This window comes from Rhinatrema bivittatum, chromosome 1, assembly GCF_901001135.1.
Source record: "Rhinatrema bivittatum chromosome 1, aRhiBiv1.1, whole genome shotgun sequence".
NCBI lineage: Eukaryota > Metazoa > Chordata > Amphibia > Gymnophiona > Rhinatrematidae > Rhinatrema > Rhinatrema bivittatum.
In genome coordinates, this window is record NC_042615.1 from 830,447,404 (window position 1) to 830,461,427 (window position 14,024).

At 44.7% G+C, this 14,024-nt stretch overlaps 1 protein-coding gene across 4 annotated transcripts in view; it reads left to right on the forward strand.

Annotated features, from left to right (window-relative positions):
- Positions 1 to 14,024, forward strand: part of LOC115079368 (leucine-rich repeat and coiled-coil domain-containing protein PF07_0014-like) — a 127,677-nt gene that overhangs the window by 66,761 nt on the left and 46,892 nt on the right. For 3 of the 4 annotated variants that reach the window (XM_029582893.1, XM_029582902.1, XM_029582923.1), the window contains 2 exons: positions 2,456 to 2,482; positions 13,434 to 13,463. In XM_029582893.1, the coding sequence (XP_029438753.1) occupies positions 2,456 to 2,482; positions 13,434 to 13,463 (57 nt within the window). The remainder of the gene's footprint in view (positions 1 to 2,455; positions 2,483 to 13,433; positions 13,464 to 14,024) is intronic. The other variant, XM_029582912.1, reaches the window with a different exon arrangement.

The following is a 14,024-nucleotide window of genomic DNA, read 5'->3' on the forward strand; positions in this document are numbered from 1 at the left end:
TATTTTACAATGCAAATATCTCTCCCAGCCACAGCACCCAAATCGTGCTTGCTTGCAGCATAGCCCAGAGAATGAATGAAAAAAAAATGGCACTGCTAGCAGCTTCTCTCCCTGGCACACAGAGACCGTCTCAGATCACCTAAATAATAAACTGCTTAAATGAAACACAAACAGGGCTAACTGGCACAGGCACTGCAGCCAAATTAAGAATAAAAAGCTTTTTTTCTCTTTCCTAACTAGCCAAAATTGCTCTTAGTGCAGCCTCCTTCCACAAAGCCCATCTCCCCAGACCACCCCTGCTAAGAAAGTGCGTGGCACGCCTCGTGCTCAAGTATATATAGTGCTGGGTCATCAGTAAAATCGTCACAGAGCACTGAATGACAGCACGATTGGCTGTCATTCAGTGTATTTCACAAAATGTCAGCGCTGACCCTTTCCTTTGAGTATGAGTGCTGACATTTTGTGAAATATAGCGAAATGGCGGTGAAAAAAAGTGCGTGCCGTGCAACGTATTAAACGGATGATAATTTATATTCATGGGGAGTCGCGATGCATTTCACCTCCCCACGAATATAACGAATATTGACATATACGTTGCGGATCGCAGATACGGCGAAAACGAATGCACACCCCTAGTAGTTTCCAGCCTTAAGAGAAAGCATGGGGGTAATATGCATGGAATAAGAGTTACAACCCTTAACAGAAAGACTTTTGTAAGTTGCAAACAGTGGCAGTTACAACCCTTAACAGAATCATGGGGGTATTCAGTATGAAGTAGCAGTCACTACGCTTAACAAAAGCATGGGGTAATCTGCATGGATTGGCAGTTACTGCATTAACAGTAGCATGGGGTATCATGACCAAAGTGGCAAATTACCATCCGAAGATTGGTGAAGAGACTGGATGGACCATTTTGTCCTTTTCTGCCATTATTTCCATGTCACTATGTATGTTACACAGGCACATACCTGCAGCCTCCTTCATTATAGCTGATTTTCTCTTATTCTAATCAGAGGTCAAGAACACGACCGGTCTTCATTAGAGAAGTATTGTGTAGAAGAAAGGGGTCATTAAAGAGAGATGGTATGGAAGTGCAATAAATATTAATAACCTAGTAGTGTCATTGGCAATAAGCAGCCAATCAGAAAGCTTCTGCAGTGCAGCCAGAGCCAATAAGGAATCAGGACACTCCCCGAGTGCAAGCAGAGGAATCTAGCAGTGAGATGGCTTCTCACATAGTTCCTTTGGGTCACCTCCTTGGCTGGTAGTGACCCTTTCAGAAGGATTATCCACATTTATACACGTCACCTGCTTATATGCATTCATTTATACATACTAAGCCCCAGGTTACTTGAGTGCAGACTACAGATGTGTAGGGAAAATACATTTTTTTTTTGTTTTCAGTTCATTTTCAGGAGGTTTTTCCCCCCAAAATTTTGGTTCATGGAATGTTTGATTTGTTCCATTTTTGTGAAAAAAAAAAAATCTAATCATAGTCTTAGTCTTCCTGCCTGTGTTTTCTTTTTATTTGCTTTTCCCTTTAAGCTTTGTTTTGGAATTCCCTAATGTTGGAGGATGCCACTTATAGAAACAGATGCATTATTTCTTTTAATTTCCCTATATTTCATCTTCTTGTTCAATTATCTCTCTATATATTGTTTTCAAGGTGTTGCATGTAATTTAATTTAAATGCATAAATTAAAAAAAAAAAATCAAATCAAACATTAAAAAATAAAAGCCCCGAAAAACAGCCAAAATAAAGAAAATGGGACCTCGCACACTGCTGGCCAAATGGCGGGCGAGGATCTCCCCGGCCCCCCACTCAGCCTGTCTGGGGGAGATGCACTGGTGAGGCCAGGGCCCAGTCCCACCCCTCTGCCTCTGCCTCGTACAGAGACTGGATCCAGACCCCAATGCCCTGTCTCAGCAGGGAGGCCGGCTCCCAACCTGGGGGCATCAAAGGGGACTCGGCATAGAGACTGTGTCTGCCTCCTGGGTCTCGACTTAGCATGGAACCTGGACCCTCACCCAATACAGAGTTCTGGCCCTGAGGCTGGCTCAAGGCTTTGGGGCCTTTGCCCAAATGGGACCCAGAATCCAAAGGATGATGATAGGAAAACCAGGAGAGGGTGAGAGCGTCTGCTGCGGATCTTGGGGGATTTTACTTCTGATCCTCAGATCTGGGTCTGATATCTCCCGATGTGGGATGTTACTTTTACATGGAGATCACATCATGTCATGCAGTGTAACAGATCCCACTGTGACTCTCTCACCCGGAGGCTCTAATCAGGAAGGTTTTAATGCAAAAGCAAATCCTCAGACTGGACAGAAGTCTCCTGGTGATCAGGAGTTTGTTTCTCACCCTGGGGTCTCCTCTATAAAGTGACTTTGCTATTCTGTGACCTTCCCGGGAGAGATTCTTCCCTAATCTCACTGCTCTCTTTCTTTCATTTAGGATGAATATGACCCTGACGAAGGTTGGGTAAGCCTAAACTTTAGCTCCTGATAAATATTCACATTAATTTGAGCGAGATTTAAATTTGTGTTTCTTTCTGTCCTCTCTGTTGACAATTTCACTGAAAAATGCCCTGTAAAACCCAAACTTCCTGTATTTACAAATTACAAAAGCTTGTATTCCGTACAATATTTATGTGGGGAAATCACAAATAAGGGCAGGTAAGGATCAATGCCCCCAAAACCCCCCTTGTCTGTCCTATTCAGATTTTAATTCTCTGATTTTCTTCCACTTTGATTACATGAGCACAAATCTTATGAGTCTCAAACCGGATCCAGCTTTGTATCTACAATCATTACCTCAGGAAGTGGCAGTTATTACCCTTAATGGACACATGGGGATAGCCTGCATGGAGCAGCAGTTACTACCCTTAATGGACACATGGGGATAGCCTGCATGGAGCAGCAGTTACTACCCTTAATGGACACATGGGGATAGCCTGCATGGAGCAGCAGTTACTACCCTTAATGGACACATGGGGATAGCCTGCATGGAGCAGCAGTTACTACCCCTAATGGACACATGGGGATAGCCTGCATGGAGCAGCAGTTACTACCCCTAATGGACACATGGGAATAGCCTGCATGGAGCAGCAGTTACTACCCCTAATGGACACATGGGGATAGCCTGCATGGAGCAGCAGTTACTACCCCTAATGGACACATGGGGATAGCCTGCATGGAGCAGCAGTTACTACCCTTAATGGACACATGGGAATAGCCTGCATGGAGCAGCAGTTACTACCCTTAATGGACACATGGGGATAGCCTGCATGGAGCAGCAGTTACTACCCTTAATGGACACATGGGGATAGCCTGCATGGAGCAGCAGTTACTACCCCTAATGGACACATGGGGATAGCCTGCATGGAGCAGCAGTTACTACCCCTAATGGACACATGGGGATAGCCTGCATGCAGCAGCAGTTACTACCCTTAATGGACACATGGGGATAGCCTGCATGGAGCAGCAGTTACTACCCTTAATGGACACATGGGGATAGCCTGCATGGAGCAGCAGTTACTACCCTTAATGGACACATGGGGATAGCCTGCCTGGAGCAGCAGTTACTACCCTTAATGGACACATGGGGATAGCCTGCCTGGAGCAGCAGTTACTACCCTTAATGGTCACATGGGGATAACCTGCCTGCAGCAGCAGTTACTACCCTTAATGGTCACCTGGGGATAACCTGCCTGGAGCAGCAGTTACTACCCTTAATGGACACATGGGGATAGCCTGCCTGGAGCAGCAGTTACTACCCTTAATGGTCACATGGGGATAACCTGCCTGCAGCAGCAGTTACTACCCTTAATGGTCACCTGGGGATAACCTGCCTGGAGCAGCAGTTACTACCCTTAATGGTCACATGGGGATAACCTGCATGGAGCAGCAGTTACTATCCTTAATGGACACATGGGGATAGCCTGCATGGAGCAGCAGTTACTACCCTTAATGGTCACATGGGGATAACCTGCCTGGAGCAGCAGTTACTACCCTTAATGGACACATGGGGATAGCCTGCATGGAGCAGCAGTTACTACCCTTAATGGTCACATGGGGATAACCTGCCTGCAGCAGCAGTTACTACCCTTAATGGACACATGGGGATAGCTTGCATGGAGCAGCAGTTACTACCCTTAATGGTCACATGGGGATAACCTGCCTGCAGCAGCAGTTACTACCCTTAATGGACACATGGGGATAGCCTGCATGGAGCAGCAGTTACTACCCTTAATGGTCACATGGGGATAACCTGCCTGCAGCAGCAGTTACTACCCTTAATGGACACATGGGGATAGCCTGCATGGAGCAGCAGTTACTACCCTTAATGGACACATGGGGATAGTGTGCATGGAGCAGCAGTTACTACCCTTAATGGACACATGGGGATAGTGTGCATGGAGCAGCAGTTACTACCCTTAATGGACACATGGGGATAGTGTGCATGGAGCAGCAGTTACTACCCTTAATGGACACATGGGGATAGCCTGCATAGAACAGCAGTTACTACCCTTAATGGACACATGGGGATAGCCTGCATGGAGCAGCAGTTACTACCCTTAATGGACACATGGGGATAGCCTGCATAGAACAGCAGTTACTACCCTTAATGGACACATGGGGATAGTGTGCATGGAGCAGCAGTTACTACCCTTAATGGACACATGGGGATAGCCTGCATAGAACAGCAGTTACTACCCTTAATGGACACATGGGGATCACCTGCATGGAGCAGCAGTTACTACCCTTAATGGACACATGGGGATAGTGTGCATGGAGCAGCAGTTACTACCCTTAATGGACACATGGGGATAGCCTGCATAGAACAGCAGTTACTACCCTTAATGTACACATGGGGATAGTCTGCATGGAGCAGCAGTTACTACCCTTAATGGACACATGGGGTAGCCTGCATAGAACAGCAGTTACTACCCTTAATGGACACATGGGGATAGCCTGCATGGAGCAGCAGTTACTATCCTTAATGTACACATGGGGATAGTCTGCATGGAGCAGCAGTTACTACCCTTAATGGACACATGGGGATCACCTGCATGGAGCAGCAGTTACTACCCTTAATGGACACATGGGGATAGTGTGCATGGAGCAGCAGTTACTACCCTTAATGGACACATGGGGATAGCCTGCATAGAACAGCAGTTACTACCCTTAATGTACACATGGGGATAGTCTGCATGGAGCAGCAGTTACTACCCTTAATGGACACATGGGGATAGCCTGCATAGAACAGCAGTTACTACCCTTAATGGACACATGGGGATAGCCTGCATGGAGCAGCAGTTACTATCCTTAATGTACACATGGGGATAGTCTGCATGGAGCAGCAGTTACTACCCTTAATGGACACATGGGGATCACCTGCATGGAGCAGCAGTTACTACCCTTAATGGACACATGGGGATAGCTTGCATGGAGCAGCAGTTACTACCCTTAATGGACACATGGGGATAGCCTGCATGGAGCAGCAGTTACTAGGGGTGTGCATCCGTTTTCCACGTATTTGTAATCCGCAACTTATTTTTTGCAATCTGAAAAATACGTGGGGAGGAGAAACGCATCGCGGCTCCCCACGTATTCAACAGATATCCGTTGTATTCGGCCTCCTAAATAAACATTTAAACTCCCCACCCTCCTGACCCCCCCAAGACTTACGAAAACTCCCTGGTGGTCCAGCGGGGAGTCAGGAAGCCATCCCTGCACTCGTTTGCGGTTTCCTTACGGCGCCGATAGCCTGTGTCAAAGGGGCTGCCGGTGCCATTGGTCAGCCCCTGTCACATGGTCACCGGCGCCATCTTGTGCTCCTACCACGTGACAGGTAGGTCATGTGGCAGGAGGTCGCTCCGGGACCCTCGTTGGACCCAACCGGAACTTTTGGCCAGCTTGGGGGGGCCTCCTGACCCCCACAAGACTTGCCAAAAGTCCAGCGGGGGTCCGGGAGCGACCTCCTTTCACGCCGTCCGTCCGATCCCAATACTCAAAATGGCGCCGATCGGCGCCATTTTGAGTATTGGGATCGGACAGACTTTTTACAAGTACCTGGTGGTCCAGGGAAGTCCTGGGAGTGATCTCCCGCTCTCGGGCCGTCGGCTGCCACTAATAAAAATGACGCCGATGGCCCTTTGCCCTTACCATGTGACAGGGTATCCGTGCCATTGGCCGGCTCCTGTCACATGGTAGAAGTAATGGACGGCCGGCGCCATCTTTAAAAATGGCACGGGCCATCCAGTGCTCCTACCATGTGACAGGGGCCGGCCAATGGCACGGATACCCTGTCACATGGTAAGGGCAAAGGGCCATCGGCGTCATTTTTATTAGTGGCAGCCGACGGCCCGAGAGCGGGAGATCACTCCCAGGACTTCCCTGGACCACCAGGTACTTGTAAAAAGTTTTTGAGGGGTTTGGGAGGGTGGGGGAAGCTAAGGGATCAGTTTTAAAGGGTCGGGGTGGGTTTAGGGATTGTTTTGGTGTGCCATTTTTCCCGCCCTCCCCCAAAATGATAAGAGAACCCCACAAACAATTTTGTGGGGTTTTCCTATCGGTTTTGGGGAACCCCCGATTTCTGACGACTTTGAAAATATCGTACGATATTTTCAATCGTCAGAAGCAGAATTAACATCCCTATTCTACAGTATTAAATTGGTTTGATAGTTTCCTTAATGATCGCTCCTCTCAAGTTAACATCGGCTCCTGTTTTTCTCCATTTTATTCTCAATCAACAGGTGTAACTCAAGGCTCCTCATTATCACCAATATTATTCAAATATATCTTTTACCATTGTGTCACATCCTGTCTTCTTTAAATGTGTAATACAAAATCTATGCAGATGACATCCAGCTTTTTGTACCTTATAAATCATCTTGGTCGGAAACTTTTTCTATGATTCAACTTTATATTAAAACAATTGAACAATGGATGGCCCATAATCGATTAAAACTTAACAAAAAAAACCCTGAAAATGTATATCTCAGTTTCATATTGAACTCCTGTAATGCTCCCCCTACCAATATAATGCTGGAAAAAGACGTTATTCAAGTCTCAAAAATAGTACGGAACCTGGGAATATGGATTGACTCCAATTTATCTCTAACGCAGCATATAGCCAAAGTAGTAAAAAACTCATTCTTTAAACTTCATGTGTTAAAGCGTTTATGGCCTTTATTATTTTCTCATGACTATAGATCAGTCTTACAAGCTTTGATCTTCTCAGGAACAGATTATTGCAATGGATTATATCTGGGTCTCCCTGAATCGACTATCAGACTTTTTCAGTTAATCCAAAACTTAGCAGCTAGGCTTCTTACAGCAACGCCCATTAAACATCACATTACCCCTATTTTGTTGAGATTACACTGGTTACCAGTTAAATATAGAATATGGTATAAAATGGTTATTCATTCTCCGTTAAATAATAAGAAACATAAGAAACATGAGAAATTGCCATGCTGGGCCAGACCAAGGGTCCATCAAGCCCAGCATCCTATTTCCAACAGAGGCCAAACCAGGCCACAAGAACCTGGCAAGTATCCAAACACTAAGAAGATCCCATGCTACTGATGCAATCAATAGCAATGGCTATTCCCTAAGTAAAATTGATTAATAGCCATTAATGGACTTCTCCTCCAAGAACTTATCCAAACCTTTTTTGAACCCAGCTACACTAACTGCACTAACCACATCCTCTGGCAACAAATTCCAGAGCTTTATTGTGCGTTGAGTGAAAAAGAATTTTCTCCGATTAGTCTTAAATGTACTACATGCTAACTTCATGGAATGCCCCCTAGTCCTTCTATTATTCGAAAGTGTAAATAACCGAGTCACATCCACTTGTTCAAGACCTCTCATGATCTTAAAGACCTCTATCATATCCCCCCCTCAGCCTTCTCTTCTCCAAGCTGAACAGCCCTAACCTCTTCATCCTTTTCTCATGGGGAGCTGTTCCATACCATTTATCATTTTGGTTGCCCTTCTCTGTACCTTCTCCATCACAATTATATCTTTTTTGAGATGTGGCAACCAGAATTGTACACAGTATTCAAGGTGCGGTCTCACCATGGAGCGATACAGAGGCATTATGACATTTTCCGTTTTATTAACCATTCCCTTCCTAATAATTCCTAACATTCTGTTTGCTTTTTTGACTGCTGCAGTACACTGAGCCGACAATTTTAAAGTATTAACCACTATGATACCTAGATATTTTTCCTGGGTGCTAGCTCCTAATATAGAACCTACCTTTATCAGAAAAGTTACTACTGCCTCCAGGCAGTAGTAACTTACGTGCGCCGGCGCGGCAGGCCCCAACACAGGCCGCTGTGTCGGGGCACTCGGCCACACCACCGGACCATCCATACACCCCCGAACACGCCCCCTATATGCAACACCTTGCACTTGTCCACATTAAATTTCATCTGCCAATTGGATGCCCAATCTTCCAGTCTTGCAAGGTTCTTCTGTAATGTATTAGTCTGCTTGTGATTTAACTACTCTGAATAATTTTGTATCATCCGCAAATTTGATAACCTCACTCTTCGTATTCCTTTCCAGATCATTTATATATATATTGAAAAGCACCAGTCCAAGCACAGATCCCTGAGGCACTCCACTGTTTACCCTTTTCCACTGAGAAAATTGACCATTTAATCCTACTCTCTGTTTCCTGTCTTTTAACCAGTTTGTAATCCATGAAAGGACATCACCTCCTATTCCATGACTATTTAGTTTTCGTAGAAGCCTCTCATGAGGGACTTTGTCAAACGCCTTCTGAAAATCCAAATACACTATATCTACCAGTTCACCTTTATCCACATGTTTATTAACCCCTTCAAAAAAATGAAGCAGATTTTTTAGGCAAGACATCCCTTGGGTAAATCCGTGTTGATTGTGTTCCATTAAATCATGTCTTTCTATATGCTCTACGATTTTGATCTTGAGAATAGTTTCCACTATTTTTCCTGGCACTGAAGTTAGGCTCACTGGTCTATAGTTACCAGGATCACCCCTGGAACCTTTTTTATATATTGGTGTTACATTCCTTCCACCTTTCTTAATGCGTGGAATACATATGTACTGCCCCTCTAAGATTATATTTTTAAACAATGTCCAAGCCTGTTGAGCACTTTTAACCTTTGCAGCTGCACCTTTCAGTTTTTTTCTAATTATTTTCCTCATTTTATCAAAGTTTCCCTTTTGAAAGTTTAGTGTTAGAGCCGCAGATTTACTTATTGTCCCCCTTCCAGTTATTAGTTTAAATTTGATCGTGTTATGATCACTGCTGCCAAGTGGCCCCACCACAGTTACCTCTCTCACCAAATCCTGCATTCCACTAAGAATTAAATCTAAAATAGCTCCCTCTCTTGTTGGTTCCTGAACCAATTGCTCCATTAAGCAATCATTTATTACATCCAGGAACCATATGTCTCTAGCAAGTCCTGATGTTACATTTACCCAGTCAATATTGGGGTAATTGAAATCTCCCATTATTGTTGCACTGCCAAATTGGTTAGCTTTCCTGATTTCTCTTAGCATTTCATCATCTGTCTGACCATTTTGTCCAGGTGGCAGTAGTATACTCCTGTCACTATACTCTTACCCAACACACATGGGATTTCTACCCATATAGATTCTACTGAGCATTTACTCTCTTGTATGATCTTTATCCTGTTGGACTCTATACCCTCCTGGACATAAAGTGCCACACCCCCACCAAGTTGATCCTCCCTATGATTACGATATAATTTGTACCCTGATATAGCACTGTCCCATTGGTTATCCTCCTTCCACCAAGTCTCTGTGATGCCAATTATGTCAGTCTCATCATTTGCTGCTATACACTCTAACTCTCCCATCTTACTTCTTAGACTTCTGGCATTGGCATACAGACATTTCAAAGTGTGTTTTTTATTTGTTTTAACAACCTACTTTTTAGTTGTTTGGGATAATTTGGAAATCATTAGCTTTGGTGATTTTTTACATATAGGTATATGAACTATGTTTGCATTTAATGGAACCTCTCTGTTGGGATGCCCTGACTCTCCTGTTTCATTAGTATCCTTCAAGGAAACATTTCTCCGAACCATGCACTGCTGAGTGACTGTCGGCTTTCCCCCTTGTTCTAGTTTAAAAGCTGCTCTATCTCCTTTTTGAAAGTTAGTGCCAGCAGCTTGGTTCCACTCTGGTTAAGGTGGAGCCTATCCTTTCGGAAGAGACTCCCCTTTCCCCAAAAGTTTCCACAGTTCCTTACAAAGCTGAATCCCTCTTCCCTGCACCATCGTCTCATCCACTCATTGAGACTCCGGAGCTCTGCCTGCCTCTGGGGACCTGCATGTGGAACAGGAAGCATTTCAGAGAATGCTACCCTGGAGGTTCTGGATTTCAGCTTCCTACCTAAAATCCTAAATTTGGCTTCCAGAACCTCTCTCCCACATTTTCCTATGTTGTTCGTGCCCATATGTACCATGACAGCCGGCTCCTCCCCAGATCTGTCTATAATCCTATCTAGGTGAAGTGTGAGGTCTGCCACCTTCTCACCAGGCACACAAGTTACCAGGCAGTCCTCACGTCCACCAGCCACCCTGCTATCTACATTTCTAATAATCGAATCACCAACTATGATGGCCGGCCTAACCCTTCCCTCCTGGGCAGTAGCCCTGGGAGACTTGTCCTCAGTGCGAGAGGACAATACATCACCTGGAGAGCATGTCCTTGCTACAGGATCAATTCCTGTTACACCAGGGTGATGTTCTCCTACTGGGAGACCTTTCTGATCCTAGGCAGCACTAGGGCTGCCAGACTGGATTTGGCTACTATGTCCCTGAAGGTCTCATCTATATATCTCTCTGTCTCCCTCAGCTCCTCCAAGTCTGCTACTCTAGCCTCCAGAGATCTGATTCTTTCCCTGAGAGCCAGGAGCTCTTTGCACTGAGTGCACACATACAATCTCTCACCGGCGGGTAAAAAATCATACATGTGACACTCAATGCAAAAGACTGGAAAGCCCCCCTCTTGCTGCTGGACTGCTGCCTTCATCTTAGTTTTATTGAGTTCCTAGTTAAGTTTAGGATACTAAGGGAGTTGGAATGTGAATAGTTTAAATGTACAGGTGAATTTACTAATTAATCAGCTAGTGTCCTACAAGGGGATGATTAAATTTTCAATAAGGGCTGGTACAATAGTATGATTTAGATAAGACCCTGATTGGTTTTTAATGAGAAAGTGTCTCATGCCTAAAAATCAAGGGTTGAGTGGGTGGGAAAGACAGACATTAGAATTAATTATCTCTGGCTTGCTTATTACCTCAGACACACACAAACTCTAAATAATATATCCCTTAATTTCACCTTTCACCAAACTTTTATAAGGCCAAAAATTTCTGAAAGCTATACTTACCAATCCTCTTTAACTACAGTGGCGCGTGCTTCAGTCCTCCTCTACTGCAAAGGGGGCAGGGCCTCTGGAAGCTGGAGCTATGGACGTCAATCCCTGGATCGCTTGCGGTGACTTCTGGACTGTACTACTGGACTCCTCTCCATTTGGCTATGCTCTACATTACGAGTCTACAAACTCTCAAGAGACCTTAGATCAGCTGGAAAAAATTTACTAGAAGTTTCCACAGTAAAAATGGCAGCCCTTAATGTAACAAGACAAAGAGCCTTTTCAGTGGCCGGTCCTATCATTTGCAATGCTCTGCCAGACTCCTTGAGACAAATACAAAACAGAAAGGAATTCAAAAAAGCTATAAAAACCCATCTGTTCAAGCAAGCTTTTGAGAGTTTAGAATTTTCTCAATAGTAGAAAACTTCAGGGAGTTTTAAGTCAGTTATGTGCTATATTTACCTACTTTAGGTTTCTTAAATCTTAAATCTTTATGGTTCTTTCTTTTGGTTTTATAACATAACAGTGAGTGCTGATTTTTACTCTATCATAGTTTGCAATTTTATTCTATCTTTATTTCACACTATTTTTGTTTTTTTATAGATTTTATTTTTAGTTTTATTATTGTAAACCACTTTGTTCAATCCTTGTATTGGTAAAATGGTATATAAATATGTTAAATAAAATAAATAAATAAATACCTGGGCCTGACCCTTGGCCGATACTGGGACATCGGACCAGGCATCCAGTTTATGTCCCTTCATTGGCCTGGGATGAGGCTCAGGTGTTGAGATCCGGTTTTCAGACTAGGTCCTAGCATCGGGACTGGGAATGGGCCGAAGCCTCAGAACCTGGACACTGGACTAGGTCCATGCATTGGGTCTAGGCAGAGATCCCGGTGTTGGTTACTGTCCTCCAGACCAGGTCACAGTGCCAGGCTTGAGTCTGGGCTCTGAGCTATGCCAGCTTCCAGGCATTGACACCTGGCGTGGCCTGCTCATCAGATACCATAGATATTAGGTAAATAATTGTTCCCATGGGGGAGGGCTTGGGCCCAGCTTCAGCCTGGACACTGCCCAAGACTCAGGCATCATGCTGGGATGTGACCAGGCCTAGGCCTTGGACTGAAGTATCCCTTTGAAGCAAATGAATGAAAAAGGTCCATTTCATTTTGGTGACCCCCAATTCATTTCAGGGCTCCTTAAATTAAAGCATTGCCCTAATACATTACATTTTTGAAATGTGTTTGAAAAGAATGCAGGCAATTACCCAGACAAAATCAGGTGATGTGCATACATTTACAGATACAGAGCCCCGGGCTCTCAAGCACATCATATTAGTGTCGTGTATATTAGAGTTCAATTGGGTGAATTGTTCCAGCTTCTATTTGAATTTCCATGGTTCTTCCACCAAGCCCAAGAGCCAAATAAATACAGGTCAAAACCGCAAAATCTGAGACAGGGACATCCTTTCTCTATGTTCCTGAGATACGTTAGCACAGCTCATTTAAAATTAATATTACAGTCTGCTATGCGTCCATTACCTTGATTAATAGCACCAAGCACTGTTTGCATCTTATGATACTTCAGGTTGCCATTGGTAAATGTGCTGAAGATTTCTTTCTGATCCCACAGTATAATGCTAAAACAGAATGGGACCCAGAATCCAAAGGATGATGATAGGAAAACCAGGAGAGGGTGAGAGCGTCTGCTGTGGATCTTGGGGGTTTTTACTTCTGATCCTCAGATCTGGGTCTGATATCTCCTGATGTGGGATGTTACTTTTACATGGAGATCACATCATGTCATGCAGTGTAACACAGACCCCACTGTGACTCTCTCACCCGGAGGCTCTAATCAGGAAGGATTTAATGCAAAAGCAAATCCTCAGACTGGGCAGAAGTCTCCTGGTGATCAGGAGTTTGTTTCTCACCCTGGTGTCTCCCCTATAAAGTGACTTTGCTATTCTGTCACCTTCCCAGGAGAGATTCTCCCTAATCTCACTGCTCTCTTTCTTTCATTTAGGATTATTATCTACATGTTTATTTTCCTGAGGTAAGCCTAAACTTTAGCTCCTGATAATTATTCACATTAATTGTTGTGAGGTTTAAATTTTCTGTTTCTGTCTCAGGAAATTACTTTTTCTAATCTCTGTTTCTTTTCGCTGCTGTCTGTTGAAAATTTGTGTTGCGATCCCCCCTGTTGCTGCGCTACAGGTGGTCTCTCACCTTCCTCCGGAGGCCGCTCCGAAGCCAGGGCCTCACCTGTGTTCCATCCGGGACTTGCTCCAGGGCCTGAGAGGCCTAGCTGTGCCTGTGGCTTGCTTGCCAGCGTTTGGACTTCCTGTCTGGCGACGCCCTTCTCCTAGGGGCCGGCCCGCAGCTCTCCTCCTTATTTATGTTAAAACATTTTTATTAAAGTTTCACAAGATACACAATAACAAACGTCTGGGTGCAGGTTAACTCTGCTCCCGCTCCCAGCAACACTGAAATCAACTTTGCTGGAACAAGAAAAACAGAACCCTCTCCCCCCTTTGCCCTCCCACCCCCCTATCCACCCATCCGCTTCTCCGTCCAGTCTTCAACATAGCTCTCTCATATAAAGCAACCTGATCGG